At 43.4% G+C, this 25,428-nt stretch overlaps 1 protein-coding gene across 11 annotated transcripts in view; it reads right to left on the bottom strand.

The window, feature by feature from the left end:
• Positions 1-25,428, bottom strand: part of LOC119183490 (irregular chiasm C-roughest protein) — a 662,802-nt gene that overhangs the window by 2,419 nt on the left and 634,955 nt on the right. For 8 of the 11 annotated variants that reach the window (XM_075892228.1, XM_075892231.1, XM_075892229.1 and 5 more), the window contains 8 exons: positions 22,133-22,429; positions 15,819-16,109; positions 14,961-15,248; positions 3,801-4,115; positions 2,691-2,816; positions 1,657-1,681; positions 897-994; positions 274-401 (listed from right to left, as the gene is read on the bottom strand). In XM_075892228.1, coding sequence (XP_075748343.1) covers positions 274-401; positions 897-994; positions 1,657-1,681; positions 2,691-2,816; positions 3,801-4,115; positions 14,961-15,248; positions 15,819-16,109; positions 22,133-22,429 — 1,568 coding nt within the window. The remainder of the gene's footprint in view (positions 1-273; positions 402-896; positions 995-1,656; positions 1,682-2,690; positions 2,817-3,800; positions 4,116-14,960; positions 15,249-15,818; positions 16,110-22,132; positions 22,430-25,428) is intronic. The other 3 variants (XM_075892225.1, XM_075892227.1, XM_075892226.1) reach the window with 3 other exon arrangements.

The raw sequence follows: 25,428 nt of genomic DNA, 5'->3' as shown, positions 1-25,428 counted from the left end.
TCATCCAGATAATAACAAAATGAGGCAGCATAGAAGCACATGTGGCCTAATAAAAGATCAGATTGTCATATCTGAAACGACAGATCATGGACAAAGCCATCACCGGCAGAGCATCGTTTATCGGGAAACGGCGCGTGCAAAAACGCACGTGACCGCCGCGTCTTCGAGAACCGCATCAACCGGTTTGTTCCGGCGCTTTCAAGTACGGCAACGCCACCACCAAAATATAACTAATGACAAGGATCGTTAAAAAAAGCACCAAGAAGGACAAACCTTGACAGGTGATGGCCGTCTCAGTGACTGAATGTTCTCGTAGTTGTAGTCGCTGGGAGAGAAGCTGTCGTACGTTCGATGAGCCGGAAACGTCGGGATGCGCCGAACAGCCACGCGCGGGTACTCTGCTACACGCAGGAACGAAGAACATATGTGCAAAATATAAAACAAAGGGATAAGCCTGAAAGGCAAATTTACCTGGACATATATGTACCACATATATTATGGTAAGGGCTAGAAATCCCTTACTACTGCTTCAAAATTGGTCGTTCAGTCCCTTTTGGGTGAATAAAATGCTCACCCGTTAACTGTCTCATAGACAAATTATACCACTAATTTATAGCATTACGCTTTGAAACTAACGAGAAAATTTCATCAGAATCCCGTGAACTTACATAGAACATCAATTTACAGCTATGCTAAGAAAGTCCAAAACGTTCAAGTGCATCCTCGTAAGATATGTGCACTCGGAATGCCAGAGAAACTACCTGGCACGTCAGCAGTAACAACACTTCAGTCTTATCTTAACAAGGCATTAAAAGAAAACTTTTTGTCACATATACATCTTTGGGGTGAAATAAACCTAACGCTAAACTAGCGAGATGTGCAAAATTATCGCCTACCTTGCGAATCACTGGTCTTTTGAATTACAGACGGATCTTTGGTGTCGATATCCGTAAGGGCTAAGTCGTCCACTGCTTTCCTTTGATGGTTTTGGTTCCTAAAAAGAAAAAAATATAATTTTAAACGTGGGGTCCCTTCTATTTTTTACACAAGCCGTGTAAAGCGCAAGAAACGGCAAATGTCGCCTTTTTGGCTGGTGCTCTGTCTATTCTCGGTGGAGGCAGAGTAAAGCCGTGTCGCAGACCATGCAAGAATGTCCGAACTCCAGCGCTGCCATAGAGTTTCAAAAAATATACACTAGAGGGAACGCTGGCGCTAGTGTCTATAGGAGCTTTAACGCATAGCGTTTCAGCGAGCGTCGGAATTATGGGTAGGACATGGGTTTGCCTAGTCTCCGTACTTTACGTTTGTGCTGTCTTCGCTTGGCTTGAAGCTGCTTTGTCATGATACAACAATCAGCAAATGTTCGGCAGCTGCGCTTCACCGCCTTAATTCTTTAGGCTTACCTCTTCTAATTGTGTTAACAAGAGAATAACTTTTTTTTCTTTAGAAAAAAAAACAAATTTTAGCGAAAGTTGATTAAGACGTCTTGAGGGACTAGCTGGTTCAATACTTTACAGCAAAGACTTGCGCTAATAAAGAAAAAGAATTACCACTTTTTTTTTCCCGTTCAGTGGTAAAAAAAAGAACATTCTACCAAACCTAAACGCAATAAACGAGAGGTTGATTACAAAGAATCTAGGAGTTTGAGCCACTTACTTTTCTGGACTCTCCTCAGTAGCACCTGCAAGAAGTAGAAAGAAGGGAGGAAGTAGGGAGTGAAAGCGAAAGTATTAGTGAAAACCTATCCCATTAACTTGGGGAATGGAGGCACACTTTTTTTTCTCCAGACTACGTTGGTAGGTTTGTGACGAAACTCTAAAATTTCTTGCATTTTGGTCCCGTACATGAAGTCGGAAGTATTTGTTGCATATAAGAAACTAGCACAGAAAAGTTAACCACAATTGTTGAAGAAAACAAAAGAACAGTGCTGAACCGTGAAATATTCAGAAAAGCGAAGGTTTGCTATGCAGGTAAACTAGTGTGTTGAAAATAACGATAATCATCATTTAGTAATCTTTTAAAATATCACTTTGAGTTCCCAAAAATCTACATAAAAAACAATGCAAGGCTCTCGGTTAACTAAACTCCATAGGTCTGTCTGGACAAATCATTGCATACTTTTTCAATTGTAACACTTGGTCGCTTTTGTTACCGCTATACTGAGCAGATCTTGAATTTAGAACGGTGATGTTCTAAACACCGTTTGTAGTGGCACGAGCAAAATCATTGACATAATTAAATGATGAATACAGAACTGACCTGCGTAAAACCTTACTTCTATGAACACTTTCACTTCTATTTGATACATATTTTTCCCACTGTTTGTTTTAACGTTTTTACTGCCCGCTAGTTCCCACTTGCATTCGGTTTCTAACATCCGTGAAAATCGGCCTGGCTTACGCACTTTTCAAAAACAGGTGAGTCTTGATTTACTAAAGGGGGCGTAGTTCAAAACAAATTCGTTGTTTAGAGATAATGTTTTTTAAGTTATAGAGCTTTTTAAATAGCTGATAACTTAATCCTCGTATAAAAAGCAGAGACATGACTGAGGACTGACCAAAACGTCAATGACGACTGATACATGACTGTAATCAGTGCCGTCATAGTCATGGTCCTTTTTTTCCCATTAAGTGCGATAATTTGGCGCTTGTAGCCCGAATAAAACACTAGGGACCAATCCCGGTACTCACGCTTCTCGCTGTCGTCTCCGCGGAGTCGCATTACGACCACGATAACGATGGCCACCAGCACAAGAGCTCCCACGATGCCGATCAGGACACCAAGCACTGGACTCACTGATGTGATGTCCGTGTTAGCTGCACAAGCGCCATGTTGTAATAGTCATGGCGCTCATTTCGTATGCAGTCTCGACAATATGCCTAAAGACAATATCCTTACGGACAAACAGGTGCTTCAGTCTCTTCGACAAACTAAATAAACGACTATATGTTTATGTAAAAGGTAGTATGCGTCGTTGCTCTATGTTTTCATTTCTAATCAATCAGTCGAAAAATGAACGGCTGTCGGTCGGGCAAACAAGGAACACAGCAGTGCCTTGTAGAGAGATTTAGATCCATGGCTGTTTAGAAGTTTCTGCGTTTACGTGTAGGCGTACCTAAGCTACCTATACCGATCTGTTTGTCCCTCCAGTTATATATATACATCACCCAGTAAAAAGGTAGCCAGAGCATCAATTTTCTGAGTGCGAAAAAAAGTAATAACTAGCCAATTCAACTTCATGATTTTTCCAAAAAAAAAGAAACTCTTTCTCTGCTTTCATTCACGAGGTTTCATGGATCTTCATGGATTGGACAGGACACTATTTCTAAAATTCACTACAAATAATCGGCCCGCCCACACTGCTGCTAGTGCACACGAGCTAGCGCAATAGCAAAAATACAGAAAATCCAAGAAGTAGTGTAACACATTTTAATGAATTAAACTATCGTATACCACTTAAAGTTATTGAAAATTGTTTTTTTTTTATTTTGATTTTCGTTGTTGTTGTTTATGGTCTAGCATGCAAATATGCGCTCGCAGTGCTCCCTCAGAAAGCAAGTCACCAGACCTTAGCAAAATAGAAGTGCTGCTGGCTACGGCATTCTTTCAAATCACTTGTTTGGTGGCCTAGCTGGTGATGAACTCTACATATATACTGGTGACAATGCAGATACACTACGGAAAATGAAATATTAAAACAGACGGAACAGAACCCTCTGTCGTTTTCTTTTCCTTCTTCCAGTTTGTTTATCGTAAGAAGTATGGGTAGCATTGATGAGACAACGCTCTTGCCACTCTACCTGTCCTCCTCTCGGGTGAGGGCAGCGTGTTGGTGGATATGGAGACGCTGTTGCTGCGGCCCTTGGAGTTGGAACCGTAGAGTACTAGTATGAAGGCAGTGCCGGGCGGCAGGTCACGCACCACGAACGACGCGCCCTCCGAGGAACTGAGGTTGCGCTGCAGGAGCTCCAAGGCCGAGTTGTACACCTCCAGGTGAAAGGTCTGCCGCAGTCCCCCATGGTCACCCGGATCGCACTCGACCGCCAGTGAGACTGAGGTTTGGTTGCTCACACGACAGTTTCGCACAGCCTCGGGTGGCCCTGTCCAACGAGACACTGGCCGCGCTCAGTTATCCACGCTTGTCGTTGGGTTGCATGTGCCGCAAACAAACGCTTGTTATCCTCCAACTAAGGTTTCTGAAACGCACTGCACATTGATCACATGCGCTTTGGGGAGCTTATGCAAGCGACTAGGTCTACACGTAACTATCTTCTCACCCTATTTGTAACGAAAAGAAAAAAAAATAGCGCACGCTAAAGCTTCGCCTTTAGGAGTTGAACGTGATAGCACCATCCTGTTCTCAGTGCGTACTTCATGCACTTAGTGCATGGAACCTTTTTCGAATTTTCTCTGCACCCACGTGGCCCTAAGGTAATAGGCGTAGTGGCTTCTGTGCCTTTTCTAGTGGGTGACGGGCTTGAAATCATAAAACGATTATTATAATCACATGATCTCACTCCCGCTGGAATGTATGCATGTACCGCGCATTATTACTGCAATATTTCGTGTTGCATTGTGAATCATACGCGCATACAGGGCGCGTGTGCTTGTAAAGCGTGAAAGCGACTTTCACTGCATTTTTTTTATTATTTGGTAATACTGTCAACCCTCATAGAGGGTCATAACCTAGAGGACATACATATAGAATGTACAATGTTCATAAAGTTTGTTAATACCTTGACAACTTACAATGAAAATTGGTATTTTCTTAATTAACAACTGAACATTCAAATATCAACTCAAGAACAATTCAAAACACACCGTCATTTTTATAATATTTTCTATGCACATGACGTCGCTTACATCTATTGGCACTGAAAAAAATTAAAATAAATTAAATTTAAAAATAAAAAAAAAATACAAGCAGAGTAAGTTCTTTTAACTGTATTCACAAGCATACGCGAGACCGTGTGGTAGAACATCCGCTGCTTGCGCAAACGATCCGGGTTCGATCCTTATTCGGACCCAAACGACCCTGATTCGATGCCTTCTCTGACCCAGTATTTTATCATTTATTTATTTGAATAGTTCTCAATTTCTCGGTCACGCATGAGACGATGATTTTTCGCTCACAACCAATAACGCCAACACCAACAACGGAATTTCTGAGAAACAAGCTTTGTAATGCTATCACGTTGAAAAGTGTTTTACACCTGGGTGCACAAAAACTTTAGTGACGTTTTTTTTTTTTTTTTGTCAGAGAAATGTCGTCTAAAAGCTCGCTATCACATGTCAGACAAAAGTAAGTTCAGTCAACGGGAGTCGAATTCCTGACCTGTAGGTATGTAAATACAGATACCGAGCAAACCACCCGCTGTGCTACAGTCTTTTTTTTTTAATTTATTGCCTACACTCAGACACAATAGACATCTACGGGAACATAGAAGTCGCTACGAGAAATTTGCCTGTCTTACTAGACAAACACTATTTTACCATTCCGCGAGCGCTGTCAAGTGTCACACCCTCGATAACTACTCAGGTGCAAAACTCGCTTGCCTGATGATATTCAATGCCCGCCCCGGTGGTTATGGCGCTCGAATGCTGACCTGAAGGTCGCGGGATCAAATCCCGGCTGCGGCGGCTGCATTTTTGATGGAGGTGAAATTTCCTGAGGTCCGTGTACTTAGGTATATTAGCACATTAAGGAACCCCAGGTGGTGAAATTTTCCGGAGCCCTCCCCTACGGGGTCTCTCATATACATAGTGTGCTTTTGGTACGGGGAACCCCAGAAATTATTTCTAAAACGAATTTTCACATGCTCTCTCATAAGTACATTCTTGTGGGCCACGGATATGGATCACAATCGTATCCTGCTTCACAGGCCCACTATAAGCACCGGATGCCAGTTAAAATTACTGTGTCGATTGACAACCTATCCTCAATTTTTCTATTGGGAAAAAATGTGATGTTATATGGATCCAGCAGAAATTATTTTTTTGTAGTTCTCTGCAGCGCATAGGCGTTTCTAAGTAGAATGCCTCGGTTGTTCAAAACACTAATGCACCTATAGAACTACTTATATTGTCTATAAAAATACAAAAAGCCATAGGTAACCTTAATCTCAGTAAATCACCAGTGTTTGACGACTAAAGGGCTATGGTTTACAAGACATTTATATGTGCATTGTCTTAACTAGATCAAGCATAATTTCAAACAGGCTGCTTAACAATCAACCACAATATACTATCAGTCAGGCGAGAGAGAAATGCTCATAACACGCCCAACCACTATACACAGCCCTAATTGATTATAAAAAGGCATTTGATTTAGTAGAGATATTAGCAGTGATGCTGACACTGCGGAATCAGGGCGTCCACAAAACATATGGAAACATACTGGAAGAAATATACAGAGAATCCACTGCCACCATAGTGCTACATAATGAAAGCGACAGAACAGCCATAAAGAAGGGCTCCAGACAAGAAGATATGATCCCCCCATTGCTATTTATCGCGTGCTTACAGGAGGTTTTCATAGGCCTAGAACGGGAAGAGTTAGGGTAAAGAGGTAATGGAGAGTACTTTTATAACCTGTGCTTCGCCGATGTCATTACATTGCTGAGTAATTCGGTGAGCGAACTTTATTTGCAGAAAACGAAAGTAAAGTACAGCAACTTCGAAAGAGAACAGCGTTTAGAGACAGGTAGCAGTGCACTTGAACTTCTAAAAGAGTGAGTATACGTGGTACAGGTAGTAACCGCGAAGCCGAACCACGAAATAGAAGTAACTAGAAGAATAGGAATGGGGTGGAGCACATTTAGCAATATTCTGCAATCATGACTAGTTGAATACCACTATCCCTCAAGAGGAAGGTATATCACAGCTGTGTCTTGCCGGTACTTAGCTACGGAGCAGAAACCTGGAGACTTTTAAAGAGGGTTCAGCTTAAATTAAGGACGACGCAGCGAGCAATGGAAAGGTGTAACCTTAAGAGACAAGAAGAGAGCAGAGTGGATTAGGGAACGAAGGAGGGTTATGGATATCATAGTTGAAATCAAGAAGAGGAAATGGACATCGGCCGGGCACGTAGCGCGTAGGCCGGATAACTATTGATCATTGAGGGTAACTGTCTGGATTCGCAGAGAAGGCAAGCGGGTGAGGCGGAGACAGAAAGTTAGGTGGGCAGATGAGATTAAAAAGTTTCCGAGTATACAGCAGCAAGCACAGGATCAACATGACTGGTTGAACATGGGAGGTGCCTTTGTCCTGCAGCGGACGTAACAGGCTGCTTATGATGAATCCTTAACTGTTAGCAGATGTCTTCAACAAGTCATGTGAACCAGATAGTTTGCCGCAGTTTTCTAGTCAGGCCCACTATGCCATAGTCCCATGCTCCACAGACATGCCTTTTTATTTTATACTTTCCTTTCACATTACCATTTGTCAGTGGGCTGCTGCCACCCTCTATAGGAGCGAAATAAAAATATACGCTTTAGTTTTGTGTTTACGAAGTTGTTTAACACAGGGATCAACCACGTTTTTTTTTATGACTGACTGCAGTTTTGCAACACTGCCTAATGGTTCTCGCATAATTCTCTCTCATATCTCGAATAATAGCGGTTAGCTTGGGTACATGTGACAGGTTTGAAGTGTTTATTTTGTGAGCCGTTCCATGTGATTCCTATTGTTTATGTTTGAACACGGGACCAAAACGAACTGTCAGCATTGGGGTCGCTATTTCAATCATTCAATAATAATTTTTCTCGAATACTGGTTTCAAACTCACTTCACAAATTCCACCTCTGCACACCTTTTAGGGGCGAAGCTCCTTAAGGCGTGGGTCTGTCCATCCTCTGATGTATGTAGCAGTAGATGTAGGTAGCCACCGGTGGCACGTACCGTCTCTAGTGCCACAGGGGATGCGAGATGAGAGATGGCGGTACTTGGAGTGTTCACTAGATGGACGCATGGACAGACACATGGACGGACGGACAGAGAGACTAACAGATGGACGGACGGATGCGCCGACGTCCGTCCAGATGGACGAACGGATGGACAGGTGGGTGGACGGGCTCACAGACGGACGCATGGACGCATGGATGGACGCACGGAGGGTCTGACGGATGGTTCGCCCCACTCATCATCATTCATTACGTGGATATGTTCAGTTTTGAAAGAAATGACTTCTTTCGAACGGCAACGTCAGCTGACATTTTATTCAAGCTCCTTCCACTTCTGCGTTTCAAATTCATTCGCTTTAGTGGTCCTAGCAGCCCTACATTTTGGAACTACGACCCACTGGCTGAGGTTAGTTCGAGATTGCTGCTACAAACAAGATGTGTCTTCAGAGCCTTACTATATTTCTTTAAATGGACACTAAAGGCAAATAATATGTTACACCCGAGTCAAACATCAATATTTAGTTAGAAATGTCAAAATCAGCAATATTATTGATAGCGGGGCTCAACAAGTCGAGAAATTGAGGTAAATGTACGACACCACATGTGCCATGAGTGGGACATTATGAAACATTCCGCATGACGTCAAAGTGTATGACTTTAAATAATCACTGATGAGCAGTCGTAATGAAACCAGCTGCCATCTCTGCTACAATGCTACATATCCGTTTTTGCTTGATTCATTGAGGAAAAAAAATCACAGCATATCCACGGAGTGAATCGTGATGAGTAAGGCGAAGCATCTGTCAGCCTGTCCGTGCTTCCGTCCGTCCACGCGACCATCCTTGCGTCGATCTATGCGTCCTTCCGTCTGTCCGTGCGTCCGTTCCCGAGTCCGTCCGTTCGTGCATTTATCCATTCGTGCTTCCGAGCATCCATTCATTTGTCCATCCGTCTGCTAGTCTGTCTGTCTATCCATCCGTGCACAAATATAGTGTACACTCCAAGTACCACCATCCCCTGTGACACATACCCGCTCTAGAGCGGGTATGTGCCACCGGTGGTTATGTACATACATACATACATACATACATACATACATACATACATACATACATACATACATACATACATACATACATACATACATACATACATACATACATACATACATACATACATACATACATACATACAGACGGAGAAGCGACATACCCATGCCATAAGGAGCTTCGCCCCTAAAAAAGCGCTTTTCGTTACTATGGGGACTGGTGCGAGTTGTCCGAATTTTCTGTTTCTGCCCTGTTATGCTAAATAATTGGCGACGCCTAGTGGGGCAAAGTTGAACTAAACAAGCAGAACATTTTTCAAAGACGTTGTTGCGGCAGTTGTTGCCATTACTGTCAATGTGCTGCTGCTAGTGCAGGCGGCCACACTGTAAAGACGGGCAACGTTGGGCAAACAAGTGCTACGTGAGCAGGTACGTTTTCCGGCAAGTGATATAAAGTGCGCTAACGCCATGCAGACCACTGAAACGTGATCTTACTTCAAAATAAGAATTTTTTTAGCACGGGATTATCACGACGCGCTTTCTGTACAGCCACTCAAGCAATCAACGCTGACACAAAATTTTCGCCTTAGTGACCCTTCGAAGCGAACACTTTTACCTAAACGCACACTAAATGCAAATAAGTACGTAAGAGTGAGATCTCAATGTATGACAACGCCTAAGACGGCAATATTATCAACAACAGTGTCTTATTTACCACTAAATTAAGCTACATGTGTCACTCGAGGTACGCCACAAGTGGGACATTAAAGAAATTATCCCGATGACGTCAGAGTGTCCGCCTAGTAGACAAAGTATCACCAGTTAGTAAGCTAGCTGCGTTTAAAGAAAAAATTAACTTTGCGTGCTTCAAGAAACGTGATAAAATGCTGCTGGTCTGTTACTGTTTGATTTATACGAATAATATCCACCTGACGTTATCATACGGGTATGGCACGAGCGGTTCAATAATTCAGTTTTAGCTGGTTAGACTTTATCAGTGGTGCCATCTAGCAGAGAACACTTCAACTAGGCCAGAATAATTATGGCCTTCATGATTGCAGGAAATTGATCATGGGCCTTTGCTGCTACCTTCGCGATGTTGCTACTGGTGTCAGTGGCCGCGTAGTAAAGACAACGTTGGGCACGGGTAATTTGAAGTGCACTAACGCGATGCGGACCATTAAAGCGTCATTTTATTTCAGAATAAGCACTTGCTTGAATTGAAAATAGCACTACAAGGTTCCCTGACCACAACTACAACTATCAGTGTCGACTGAATATTTGCCTTTAGTGTCCCTTTGATATGAGCACCAGATTTGGTATTGAAACTAAAAAAAAAAAGATGCTCTCTACATAATTTCTCAATAAAAGTCACTGTAAAAACAGTCCGTAAATTCGGTACGCTGCCACGTGGTCAATTTTTTTCCGGCACTTACAAAGAATTTACCTTTCTCTTTGAAGAAATCAACACAATTTTTTACGATCACATTTGCGATGGTCACCAAAATAACCGTGATGTTTTGCATTGAATGACCTAACAGCAAAACTTAAGCTTTCGGGAACTGAGATATCGTCGTGCCGAGCTCTTGCGGAGGGCATGCGCCATACGAATTGGACAAGTCCCTCTACTGAGTACACGTGCGAGCTTTAAGCGAAAACTCCACTCCGCAGAGAAAAGCACGTGAAGCACGTGAGAGATCAAATGGAAAGATAAAAAAAGCAAAAATAAATAGAGAAAGGAGAGCAAAAAACAAAAAAAAATATCTGAAGGAAATAAATACATAAAAATAGAAAAAGAAAGCGAAAGTCACAGAGAGAGCAAGAAAGGAACATACACGAAAAAAAAGATAGAAAAAAAAACAGAGAGCAAGGTAGGAAGAGAAAGAAAGAGAGAGATAGAGATAGGAACAAAGACAGAACAAAGAAACAGTGAATAGAAAAAGAAGAAATAATAAAGGCAAATAGACATACAATGAGCAAGAAATACGGAGAAAAAATTAGGGAGAAGAAGAAGTAAATAGAAACAATTACAAAAAGGAATACAAGAAATCGATTGGAAGCAAAATAAAGAAAAAGTCACAGCCTTGCCGCAAAGGTGAAGCAATGAACACAATATAGCAACAAATCGGAAGGTCACGCGCAGAATGGCAAGGAGATCGAAATGTGCCCCGCGTTTTTCACGCACAAAGGACGCACGAAGCGTACTCACAGGTACAGATGCCCACGAATAAGCGTCGCAGTTGTTACTTCGTTGTATCTGAAAAGCCCACTCTCTTCGCAAACAGAGACTGTACAATGATTGCAGTGACCTTTGTGTGCCCGGTAACTACAACAGAATAGTTCCAGGTAAAGACCAAGGCCAGCCAAGACGAACAATCCTCCCTACCACAAGATAAGGTCGTGCGAGGGAGCGTCGTCCCCCTCTTCTCGGCGGTGCAAAGTACGCGTGGGAGATGAGAGCACGCGCCGCCGCGTGATGTGGCGATATGCTGAAATGCTGAAAACAATAATTTCTCCCGAGATGCCCGTAAGCAGTGGTTAGTGGTAGATATAAATAGCTTGCCGTTTCAACGTTGAAGGATGTACCCCTCGGTGGCTCAGTGGTTAACGCCTCGCAATTATTACGCAGAGGTTCCGCGTTCAATTGCGCACGGCGGAGTCTCTTTCTCGGTTATTTTTCTTTCTCGCTTTTACTTATATATATATATATATACGTATACATATACGGTAAATGATGGCGACGCCACCGCAGGCGGCGAAATCCAGCGGAGAGTGTCCATATATTTGCTACCGTGATAAGATAAAATTGATAGAAAAAAGGATACTGAGAAACCATAATAGCCACCTAGCTATCTTTAGGCTTAGCGGCTATAGTGCGAAGGAGCCACCATTTTAAGAGATAAGCTTTTAGGGGCGAAGCTTCTTATAGCGGCACCTGTTCGTCCCTCGTAGCCGTTGTAGTATGTAACAAGTATAACATTTTGACCTTCAAGGCGTTGCCGGTGAGAGATTTCTCCTGTGCGTTGTTGAACAATAAAAACTAGTGCTCAATGTATATGCCAATGGCTGCTAATGTGGAATGAGAGACAGAAGCATTCGGCTTTTAGTTAACGCGCACGCTGCAATCTCCATTAGCAGCCTTTGGCATGTACATTTAGCACTATCGGACAAGAAAGGGTTGCTACGTTATACTCGCTGGGTATAACCTCCTTAGCTTTAGAAAGGTTTAGCGAGCGTTGAGCCGCAGTGCCATGAATACAGTGAACTAGTATATACCATGAACTCGAGGTGGTTAAAGGTGGGAAGTACACCCGAAGCGCAAGCCGTAAGAAAGTGTGCGCGTGCCACCTCTCGTTCAGTCCTTGGAATGTCCGCTGAATGGCGGTGCTTCTAAATGGGGAATATATAACGAAAAGATGCGAGATGGTGGTACTTGGAGTGTTGAATAGGTGGACGAACGGACACCCAGACAGATGCATGGATGGACGCATGAACGGACGCAGGGGCGATGCATGGACGAACGCAGGGACGGACGCACGAACAGACGCACGCACGAACGGGCGGATGGAATCACAGACGGTCACACAGACGGACGCATGGACGGTCGGAAGCAAGAACAAATGGACGGACGAATGTTTCGCCCCACTGTCCATCATTCACTCCGTGGATATGCTGTTATTTTTTTTTTGTGGCAGCCGTAATTTCTACGACCTGTCCGGCAATAGCGAGGAATGTTGGACCTTGGGCCTATTGTTATTGCATGACGAAAAAGAGAAATAGTGTCTAAAAGACGGGGACAAGTAATGTGTATCATTTTTTTCCTTGTCCCTGTCCTATAACCACTCTTTTTATTATTTCAGTAAGTCTGTCCTGCATCGCTTATCCTGTCAGGACTCATGTATATGCCGCAGAAATTTGAGAAATATTATTACTCACCCCTTGACCAAAGAAAAAAAAATTAAGAAGGCAGAAGTTGGCCCCACGAACGGGTATGTGCCGCATAAGTATGTGCAGCCTGTCAGAAAGCTATCCCCAAAAACTGGTACGTGGCACAGATACTGACTAAATTCTACTTCTCACAACTGGTACCCAAAACAAAAAAAAAAACAATGGTCAGTCCAGAAATAGTAAATGGAAAAGACAACGGCAACTGCGAGATTCCGAAGTGATGGAAGGCTTCTGCCGATAAAAACATGCCCATACACCTATGCGAGGTGTGAACACCCGTTTCTGTGGTCTGCAGTGTGGACGTGTGTGTTGGGTTTGCAACCTTGTGTGGTTTAACACAAATCTCTATAGCTATAGTGAACGCAGAAACAACCTAGCATCACTTAAACAAAGTCCTAGCAATGACCTAGGTGCAACCTAGGAACATTCCTCATTTCTAGTTAAAGCCTGCGAACAACCTAAAAGCAACCACATTAGTCTTCAAAAACGTTCTTTTTCACTGTGTCCTTGCGCCATGTGCGGATTAGTGTAAGCCTCGGGATATTTTTTGGTGGAAACTTGGCATGCTAAGATTGATTTTAATATTTAGACTGGTTCCTAAATCTACGTTTTGAGACAGCCTTTGTATATTTCGCTTCGTCGTCGAACTACCAGCAGCCAGTTAAGTGAGGTTTTTTGTAAGAACTCCTTCGGGCGAATGGAGTGACTTGTCTCTATAGTTGCACCAAAAACCTGCCGAGACGACCAAAGAAAGCGGGCACTTGAGAATTTAGAAATTGTGTTTAGGCAATGCAAACCGACCACACAACATTTTTCTTTCACCTGATGTGCTCGGCAATCTTAGAGGCCGAAAACTATCTGCAACAGCGTACGATGCCTAACTTTCTGGCGCTGTTTCACCCAAAGGTACAGCGACCGACAAGACAGTTGAAAAGCTCTTTTTCTGGCTTAGGGAGCCGAGTTGAGCACGAAAATACGGAGGAATTTAAGCTGCTTTAGGCCCCGAGGCAAGCAGCACACGGATGCAATCGCTTTGGCATTCGAAGGTAAACAACCGACAAGCGGGCCAAGACATTCGCGTTTTGGGGAGTGCACATAAAACTGCAGATCCAATTTTCGACGGAACAGGACTAGAGACAGACACACCATGGAAGACACTCCTCGAAACTCAGCCCATGGGACTCTCTCACCACGTATAGAAAAACGATGAAAAATATCCTGGTGAAGAACGTCGGGAGAAGATTTAACACAGATGTATTAGGAAGTGAAGTGAGGCTGTGATGAGAGGAAAATACGATCTCTAAAGCTCTTCCTTCAGCAAGTCTATTCAGCCCTCAATAACCGGCTGCATTTTGTTCTAGAGGTATACAGGGGCACAAATAGTAGGAATAACATTAACAACACAATTTTTTGAGGTTTCACGTCTCAAGAACACGGGAGACGCCGAAGAAAAAGACTGGGAATTTCGGCCCCCTGAGGTTTTTTTAAAGTTCCCCTACATCTAAACACACTGGCCTCCACTAATTTGCTTTCATCAAAATCCTGCCAAAATTCTCTCCGGCGATTTTTGTGTCAGCGGTCCGGCACCGTAAACAGTGAGCCGCAGTGGCAGATTCAGTAGGAATGAACCTTGCGTAAATTGATATTAGTGTTTTCATTCACAGCAATCACTGTTATTCGACTTCCACAATGTCACAATATGCACACTTAGTTCGTTACTTGTTGCAATATCTCCCCTTTTTTTTTTCCCTCTGAGAATAGAATAGCTAAACCTCTGTCTACACTCAAAAACTAGAAGAGTTCTTGGGCCCTTTTTCGTGAATTCTGGATTGGGGGCGCGCCATAAGAGGACACGTGAATTTTTAGGAGATCATCATACTCTCGCCGGAGAGTCATGATTGCTGAAACAGAGTTAACCTGTCCCTTTGAAAATCGCCGTAAGCGTGAAAATAAGAGCTCCCCATAGAGCTTAAAACATACTTCTTGTTTTTTGCTGTTTTACTTATCTTAGTGAGATCGTGCACGTAGACCATTTCAGGATGCCGATGAGATGAGCGACTCACCTGCCGGTATAATGTGGAACGCGCAGGGCTCCCTCTGCATTCCGATGGTGTTGGTGGCCCAGCAGTAGAGGAGGCCATAGCTGTGCTTCCAGCGAGGGCGATATGAGGCCACGCTGGTTGTGCCGTTCACGGTGAACGTCTTCACGTCAAACACCTCGACCGAGTTGTTCAGGGACCACTTGAAACTCAGCTCGGACGGGTCTGCCTCCACCTCGCACGAGATCTCGGCCTCTTCGTCACGCGCCACGCCGTACACGAGGTTCTGGCGCTTCTTACAGACCGGCGCGTCTGCGAAAACACGGAGAAGATTTTTTAATGCTCAGTGCACTGAATGGCGGGATAAGCTTTCCTATTCGCACGTATTGTACAACGCAAATCGGCGACCAATTTGTTATCTTCTACTTTGAAACTCTTCTCCCCCCTTCCCCTCCCAATTGCTGTCCTCAGTGTAAAGTGACGTAATGGTTGTCCTGAATTGGTTTAGGTCCCTGCCTTTCACAAACTCTTCTTTTTGCTTAACGCTTCCACCGTAATTCTTTAAGGCAGGGGAAGGGAGGCAGAGGTCGTCAACTCTGCCCTTTGCCTTTATACAATCGAAACCATCCCGTCATTGTACAAATTGACCGCGTGTTGCACATGCATGTGTTTAGCAATAATGGCAGCCGAAATCTCATGTTGTTGCTTTACAAGAACCTTTTTCTGATTCTTCTAATCGAGGGGGGAGCGGTTCACTGCCGTCAAACATGCCTCCGCCTCTGAATTGATATTTATGAGAACGCCAATGCTTCCTCGCTTAGTCAAGCCATATTGCTCTTGCAAATAGCCAGTAACCTTATTTTTATGCGACTTTAGACTCACAGTGGACCCGAAGCAGGACGCGGTCACTCTCCCCTTCTCCTTCGACGTTTGCGGCGACGCACTGGTAGTGGCCGCGGCTCTCTCTCCGCACCTTCTGCAGCACGAGCGACTGGTTGCTGATGATGATGCCCTGCTTGACGTTGCTGTAGAGCGGCTTTCCTTCGAACTTCCAGCCCACCTCGCTGACCGCCGGGTTCGCCTGGATGTTGCACTCCAGGTACACGTCCGAGCCTTCGCGGATCGCCTTGTGCTTCATGTTAGCGCCAAGTGAAAGGCTCAGTCGCGGAACATCTGCAACCGTGGAGCGCAATGAAACGAACTCATTCGACTACACAGAAGCAGTTAATACAAAAGAAGAAAGCCTAGAAAGAGGAAAGTTATGAATGTCATCCAGTTTAGGACAATTGGTGTGCAAGCTGCAGCGGAAAAAAAAAGAGTAACAAAGGGACAAAGAGGAAGCGGTGAGGAACAAATATATGAAGTCACAGCTCAGCAGTATACGTGCTATAAACCATCGCCATTGTTCTATAACTGCTTGTGCAAGACTGTTGTTCTTAAAAATTAAGAGAGGTTCAACCACTAGAAAATGGGAGAGGCCCTGAGAAAAAACAAAGTTGGTCTACTGTGAAGAAAATGTACTTCAGACCTACCTGAATTGAGAGAGTTTCTGTTTTGAGTGAGAGAGTTTAACTTCTTGAGAGAGTTTCTGTTTGTCAAACACATCGTAGTACGCAAAACTCAAATAAGAAAATGAAGTGAAGGAGAGGAACTAAAGAAAGGTGTTTCTTTCCCCCTGGTTTATTTTCATTTTCGAGTTTCGCACGACTGCGAAGTGTTTAGCAAACACTATCTCACCGAAAAAGTAATTACGTGGTTGTGAGACACAAGCGAATAAAATGGTTTTAGTATTTTATCTATTTTTTTTAGCTTGATGGGCGAAGCTCCGTAAGCCGCGGGTCAAATGCATGTCCTCTCTTGGTACGTGGCTGCCTAGTTCTATGACTCACTCAGCAGGTAAGGAGGGACGGACGGACGGACGGACGGACGGACGGACAGGCGGACGGACGGACAGACGGACAGACGGACGGATAGACAGACAGACAGACAGACAGGCAGGCAGGCAGGCAGGCAGGCAGGCAGGTAGGCAGGCAGGCGGACGGACGGACGGACGGACGGACGGACGGACGGACAGACGGGTGAGCGGGCGGGCGGGCGGGCGGGCGGGCGGGCGGGCGGTTGGGATGAACAGATTGACGGACGTACGCTTCACCCCACTCATCATCATTCACTCCGTGGATATGCTGCAATTGCTTACTGTGTGCATCATGTGTTTATTTTTTTTTAACACGATATTCAGTTGGCGATGCATTGTGTCTCTTGATTACGTTCTTCGCCACGTCTTAGGGATTGTTCTTTACATTCAACGGTCAGGTCAGTGAGCATAAAATACTGTTACGCTATTGGTCGCGTTTCAAAACTGCGGTGCATGAAATGTAAAACGTCTACGATGATATGTACACGCTCGACTACTTTAAACACTACTTGAACACGAAAGCAGATATAGCTGTTTCTCTTTAAGTAAAGGGAAAGGGCTTGCCAATTAGTGACGCGGTGTTCCTTATCCTTTATAATAAACACACTGACTTTCTTCGTAGTACTTGACTGATAGTATATTTACATATATGCATGTCTAGCGGCATAGAAAGGCATGACAACGTCAATGACGATACAAAAACGATGATTTTGTGACCAGTTCAGAAGAAAAGAAAGAAAAAGAACAGGGAAGAAAGAAGGAAAGGAAAAACGATAGAAAGAACGAAAAATAGAAGGAACGCTGAAAGAAAGAAAAAACGAAAGAAAGAAGAAAAGAAAGAAAGAAAGAAAGAAAGAAAGAAAGAAAGAAAGAAAGAAAGAAAGAAAGAAAGAAAGAAAGAAAGACAGCAGCGCTGCTTTAATTAAACAATGTGCAGCGTGGGTGTGCCTATTCACGAAACGGCACCATTTACTCTGCACACTGTTTTAAATCGGATCCGTATCAAACGCATTACAAACGTATTTTGGAAAGAATTGCAACACCTGAGTGGCGCGTGTACCTACTACGCTTTGCAAATGTGCTGCAAAAGCTTGCTGGTACAAGCCTACGAGAGTATACGGCAGGCATAAGAGGTGATCGTGAATCGTGGTTCATTCTGCGAGGCGTGAAACAGGCCACATATATGACGGCTAATTCGACTCCGGAAATGCGTTGAAAATGCACTTCCTGTCGTTGATACTTCAGCCACAAAGAGCTGCATCTTTACGCACTTTCCCGACTAACCCTCGCGCTTGCACGCCGGTTGATCGCACCTCTACACAGCGTGTGCGGGCTAGACATTCAAAATAACCAAATTAAGGCTATGCGCAATGGCTTATGTGGACTGCCGCTCTCTCATTTGTGAGCGCGTTTTCGTTGATTGCCACTACAAGCACCCAGACCACTCGGTGAGCCTCCCACCATGGATATGCCGAAAACTGCACTCAGCACGTGAGTGGTGAAACAAAACGCAGGCGGCTGAGATGGGCTAACTGGTACACGCCATAAATAGTCAGCGTATACAAATGTAGCTCGTACAAGACAACTGGGAAGCTGACAAAGCACTGTCAATTCTACGCCATTACGAGTGGTCTTTAACGCAAGTGTATACGATGTCTAACATCGCATAATACTTATTTTGTGCAGGAAATAATAATAATAATAATAATAATAATAATAATAATAATAATAATAATAATAATAATAATAATAATAATAATAATAATAATAATAATAATAATAATAATAATAATAATAATAATAATTATAATTATAATATTATTATTATTAAAACAATATAATAATAAAATGGGCACTTCCCATGTATTGTACAATCGACGTGATGTTAAGCAGCCAGCAAGGAGCTTATTGTGCTGTACTTAACGGTCATGTCATCCTTCACATGTTCGAACAATTACGTTCGTCATACAGTCGAGTTCCACCATGCCGATTTTGGTGTATTCGAAGCTAGCGAAATGGCTGTGAGTGCAACATGAGCGTGGCATGTAAATCAAGTCGTACGTAACACGAAATTCACGATTTTCTTGTTTTGACCTGCCATCTATCTTCGTCTTAGAGTCACGTTATGCAATTCTAGCTCTAGTCTATATAAAGTTAGCGAAATGGCCGCCAGCGCACTATCAACATGACATGCAAGCCATGTGAAACATGACATGTGATGATTTTTCGTTACCAATTACCCTGTGTCATTTTTGTTTGTCATACAGTCACGTTGCGATTAACATGGTGCATATCAAATCAGGGAACGGGCCACGGCTGCACCATGATTGTTCCATGTCAATCACGTAGTACATGATAGGCATGCCATGACTTTCATGTTGCCACTTGCTATCTGTGTTCTTCATACAGTGACGTCACACAATACAACTGTGAATGCATATAAAAGTGCGCTTGCTGTTGCAATAGTGCGTGGTCCGTTACTGCAATCTCTACGACATACAGCTTCCAATGAATTCATGTTAAAGTTAGCGCATGTGTGCATTCTCCATGTCCTGTCCTCGTCAATTCAGTGAGGCGTATTAACTTTATGAACATGTTACACCTACAAGGCCTCTTTAGTTGCCGACCTACGATAATAAGCCACCTTTTTTGTTTATGGTTATGGTTACTTTTGGCATTTTACTATTTTGAACCACGTCTTTTCACATAAAACAAAGTACTTGTTTTTAACGTAATTCAGGATGAGTTCTCTTTCTCCGATAATTTACCAATATCAACCGCCAATTTCCACGCTTAATGCACGGCATATTATCCTAGCTTTATGCCAAAATTGCCGAAGTAACAGCAAAATAGAAATTGCCACTTAGTAACTGCGTTTCTCAGAAACAAGGTGTATGGTACGGGTTTCTGTTAAGTAAAGCTGAATTAACTTTTTTGTCTCCCATTTCTCCTTTTGTTTTCGTCGTATGTTCGGGGATAGAGTATGGATAAAAAGGGCTGGTCACTTCGTTACGCTTTGACATGCTTGTGATCAATTAGGTTGTGTTCTTCCAATCTATGCACCCACCTCTGTCGTGATAGTGCAACTAAAACTTCATTTTCTCAGAAGCCCGGAACTATATTCACTAGTACCATGAATATGAAAGCATGCGATGAAGATGAGAATACAGTTCAATATTCATACAATTCTGATGCGATCACTTTTGCTTATAGATTATTCCTTTTTGGCCGATATCCCAGAGTGGTTGTGAGTCATACATAGAGGCTACCATCGTCATCAACACTAAACGTGGGGAAATCTGCGTCAAAGGACGAGAGTCAGGGAGTCAGTACACACGACGCACGCCTCACATAGTTATCTGAACGGCCTGCCGATTCCCATTCGTTAATGAAATCGCTATAGCCCGACAGATGCCTACGCTGAACAGGCATTTCTCGCGTCGCAAATTGTGCACACTGGCCTAAATCAGTCATCTTAAAGTAACAAACAGTAAAACTAAGACCTCGCTTGCATGCCATGTATATGCACGCTGATTTCGCAAATTAGCATAACTTCAGGTACAAAGCAGAAGTACCTTCGAACGAGTTTGTATTTTATCTCTTTCTCCACAGCTGAATGCATCTCTTTTTTAGCATTATCGAAGAACTTGTAGTGCAATAAACTCGTTCACAAGAACACTGACTGAAAACAGTGATAACCGAAGCAAGTTTAACGCACGTTTTTTTCTGTAGTGATGTACGAAATAAACAACAAACTCCAACAAATTATACATTGGCGCAGTACCCGGTAGCAAAGAGCTTCCCGATAAACGCCTCGCTGCACAAGAACTTGTAATGAAGTGCGAGCGTAACAGCAATGCATGACAAGGAACTTGTCATTCCACGCAGTACGTGAGGTCACTCGGCCCGAGCCCAGCGCGAGGCTTGCATCAAGCAGAGCTCCAGTCATTCATTAGTTAGCTATTTCGTGCGAGTTTTCTACTAATGGTTCTGCGGCACCCATGGCGCAGAGGCCCGCGCGGGCCGAGTAACGCACATTGCCTTTTTTTTATAAGATTTTAGCGGGCTCGAAAGGAAAGAAAGAAAACAATGTCGTCGCGAAACGATACATTTTGGGAATGACGTTGCCGCCACCTGCAAAATGCGGAGGCAACACTCGAGTTTTGAAAGAATGTCCTATTGAACAAAGAACTGAAAACAAAGAACACTTTAAAAGTAAGAACTTCATTCACGCTATAATAAAGGAAAGGCGAGTGGGTGAGAAAATAGGAGAGAGATGAATAAACCTGCAATAATTAAATGAGAGAAGAGAGAAACCAAATTTGTAACTTGTAATTGCCTCTAAAGGCGATGGAGGAAGCAAACAAGGACAGTGAGGTGGTGACAGTAATATAAAGACAGATGTACAGAGACGAGTAAAATTCTAGAGACCACACCGCACCTTTGGCTTTACGGCAAAGTTAGGAAACACATATTGCGCACGCGCAACCTATTCTACTTAACAGTGTGAACATGCTCATATACCACCCACATTCTTACACCACTCTCTTGTCATGCCAAATAAAAAAAATAATTTACAAAGAAGGCTTCCTAACCGAGCTTATAACGAAAGCCGCAGCGAACATTCTGAGAATAGAGGTAGAACAGCACCGTAATTCATAGTGAAAAGATAGTAGAAACGTAGAGAGTTTCAAGGTGCTTTTGTTGCGCTATCCTAAAGCTCCTGCTGCTACAAGCACTCTCTACGCCAATGTTGCATGCTGAGCTTGTGAAGCACCATGTCACGATCAACTAAAGCAGCATCGCAGATTGCAAATCTATATCTTTGTTATGTGTTCTTAGTACATACCCAGTTTATCTTCAATTCGTCTTACATTTACAGATATAAAAATTCTTGAACAGGGGTGTAGCTGGAGCCATTGTGTAGACTAGCAGGCTGGTGTTTGTCAAGGAAGCAAGGTTATAATAATCATCGCCATGGTTTAACGTCGCAAATCTATATGATGTGCTCATTAGGGACGTCTACAGCATAAGGCTCCAGAACTACATTTCTCCCGTGGTCCTTTAGCGTATTATTAGCTTATTAGCTCACTTTAAATAAACGTTAATGTTTATTTTATCCTTAATTAGCAAGGTCTCAAAAATATGAAGAGTTTGAAGAAATCACGTGCCGGCTGGTCCGAGCACTAGACGATAGAGATCGATTGTGGTGACTTTTTTTGTTGTTGACTTCCCACTCTTTTGTGAAAAACGTCTAAACAAACATGTGAGACACACTCACACTGGATGTTGAGCGTCCAGCCGTCCTCGAGGCCAGCGCTGGAGAGCAGCGGGTTATCTGCGCGACATGCCAGGTACTTTCCGTGGTCGTCGGTGTTGGGCGCGAACGAAACGGTGCTCGTCGTAACGTTGTCGCCCACCGACACATTGTCCCGAGCAAAGGAGAGCTTCTTTTTCCCCAGCCACCAGGTGAGCTGCGGCGCCGGCCGGCCACCCGTCGACTGGCACGACAGCTCCACCTTGCGGTGTGCCGACAGAGGTCGCTTCAATGTCGTGATCCGCACATCCAGTGGTCGAACTGCGCGAAAATGCCGAGACGTCATCAAACCAAGCGTTGGGCCAGACCCACAAAAAAAGCACGAGAGCATTTGATGAGGCTGGCGCAATGACCCCACTGGTCACTCTGAGAAGAAATGTTATTTTGATAGTGCAAGAAAACATGGTCACAAGAACAGCCGCTGTGGACGAGACGAGCGCTAACGTTCAACAATACCACTATATCTTTTTTTAAGTAAATACTTGCTTTGACTTCTTCGCTTTTTTTTTTGCGTCCATGTTTGGTTGCGCTACCAAGATAACATTGAAACCAGCTTTAGCTCCTCCTCTCATAACGACAGAGCAATGAAGCAAAAATTAACGCGGAGTCAGAAAAAGTGGTCTGGCGAAGAAGTGGACTGAAGAGTCCACTTCTTCGCTTTACGCTATGGACACAACATGTGCTACGTATAATTCTGTTAACTTTTTTTCATTTTCAGCAGGACGATTCACGCGAATACGACATGAGAGAAAGGGAAGAGCTTTGAGCTGCAAGCTCTCGTTTATTCTTGTTTTCTAGTCAAAGCTTTCTCCTATTTCTTGTCGCACTATATTTCACCTATCATCAGGCTGCTAAACAAAGACCCGTCATTACACTTACGTCTTTCGTCAATCATTTCCAATACCATTAATAATCCCATTTTAGTCAACGTAGGCCGTAAGTATACGAAATAGGTCAGACACATTAAAAGGAAGCTAATGTGATCTTTTTACCTCATTCATCGCATGCACCAAATACGGATTTTACGCTCAGAGACGCTCTTGTCTCGAGATTAGAAATTCCACAGCACCGCTAAAGCATACATATACGCTTCGTTTCACGCCCCGCCGCAGTGTTCTAGTGGCTAAGGTACTCGGCTGCTGACCCGGAGGTCGCGGGATCGAATCCCGGCTGCGACGGCTGCACTTCCGATGGAGGGGGAAATGTTGTAGGGCTGTATGCTCAGATTTGGGTGCACGTTAAAGAACCCCAGGAGGTCAAAACTTCAGGAGCCCTCCACTACGGCGTCTCTCATAACCATATGGTTGTTTGGGGATGTTAAACCCACAAACCAGTCAATCAATCGACGCTTAATTTCACTCCTTCCTCTTGTTTGGCTGTGTGTTGTGGCCCTGATGTCAATTTGGAAGTGCCGACGAACGCTGCCTATTTGTGTATCTACATACATGTTCCGATGAGTGGTGGGTATTGGCGCTTCCTCGAAAAAAAAAAACTGTCACAAACTTTCATTTGGCCTTAATTGGTGATGGATTTGAAAAGCTGTTTGGCAATAAAACCGAGCATGGGGTAATGTTTATATGAATTTGCAAGCACAGTCTTAGCGTGCGTGACGCAATTGCCCAAGCTTGCAAAGAGCTTGAATATACGAACGGTCAATTTTTTTGGATGAGCCAGGGAAAAAAAAAGCATTCACTCTTTATCCCCATTTTTTATTCTTATTGTACAGTCCTTGACGAATTCAACTATCTAGCTTTCTACATCGAGGAGGAATCTCCATGTGAAAGACCCTTTATATACTGTCGATTCAACTTGAAAAAAAATTCACATTGCCGAAACATGTCTCTGAGCTTGCCTTCCAGCTTTTTTCTTTATTTTATTTGATAAGAGGCATGCTTGATGGATGGGCCGTCGGTTTCTCCCATCTCCGCCCGTTTCTGATGGCGTGTAGGGATGCCGTGTGCAATACCGTAGTGTGTGCGTGCAGGGCCGCTAGCACGGTTTTGTTCACAGAGGTGTTTCCGGCAACACCCAAATAGACCCAAGGTAGCGGCAATAAGGGACAATGGACCGTTGTTGTCCATTCGACGCGTTAGCAGCATTACAAGCTTGGTGCTCAATGAGCGTACGGTTACAGCATTCGCTCCACGCTTTCACGCGTCCCTGAACACACGTATACGGGGCTGCGTCGAAACACGAAGAAAATGACGGGCCCTTTATCTAACCTTCGAACAAAAGAGACGCATTACGCGCCGGACAAAACTAAGCTGATACGTAAATGACTGTTGGTTCCGGCATATTGTCTTCGCACCAGCTTTTTTATCCCGCAGTCTGATAGAAATGTTCGTATGCATCAAGAAAAAATAACATGTATACTCACACTGAATGGGTATTAGCATCACAGAAGAATACTGGAGGAAAAATAAATGAATACCCAGTAGGGACAGTGTTTACGGCCAGGGCGACTGTTGTTATGACCGAGACACACAATGAGTTGACTTAATGAAAATTGGTATTGGTCTCTCCGTGAGCGGCTTGCACAACAACAACAACAACAACAACAACAACAACAACAACAACACAATAACAATAATAATAATACATTATATTATTATTATTATTATTATTATTATTATTATTATTATTATTATTATTATTATTATTATTATTATTATTATTATTATTATTATTATTATTATTATTATTATTAATTGTATTATATTAATAGACCATTTCACCTATAACGTTTTTTCCTGTTTATTCTTGCACACATTCGTCCCTATAATTTTTATGCATGTACCAGCTCACTTTCACCACTGTGTTCGCCAATATTCTATGACAGGTATAACCATCTTTAATAATCGCGGTCACCTCAGGATGACTTTCTTGCTAAATTTTGCACTGGTGCAGTAGATTTGTTTCAAACAATTCAAAACATCTCATCAGTCATACAGCTCTCATCAATTATTTACATTAAAACCCTGAATTCTTAGTCAAACACCTGAGGTGGATATGACCCATTCATAGGGAACAAAAATGTCGACAGCAACGAGGCGTCCTGTGTGCTAAAGCAAATTTTTACAGGATAATTTGTGACGAGATTAAAACCACGGTCACTTTCGGTGCCGTAGTTGTCTGCCGCTGCCACTTCCACTATCCTGATGCATTGGGATTCGAACCCGGGCCTTCTGCGTAGCAGCTTATTATTCGATGCAAGACCCAAGGCCAATAAAAACAACCATATGCCGGCTTCATGTCGGGGA

Source organism: Rhipicephalus microplus, chromosome 4 (genome assembly GCF_043290135.1).
Source record: "Rhipicephalus microplus isolate Deutch F79 chromosome 4, USDA_Rmic, whole genome shotgun sequence".
In the NCBI taxonomy this organism is placed as follows: domain Eukaryota; kingdom Metazoa; phylum Arthropoda; class Arachnida; order Ixodida; family Ixodidae; genus Rhipicephalus; species Rhipicephalus microplus.
This window is presented reverse-complemented; position numbering and strand designations above follow the sequence as displayed.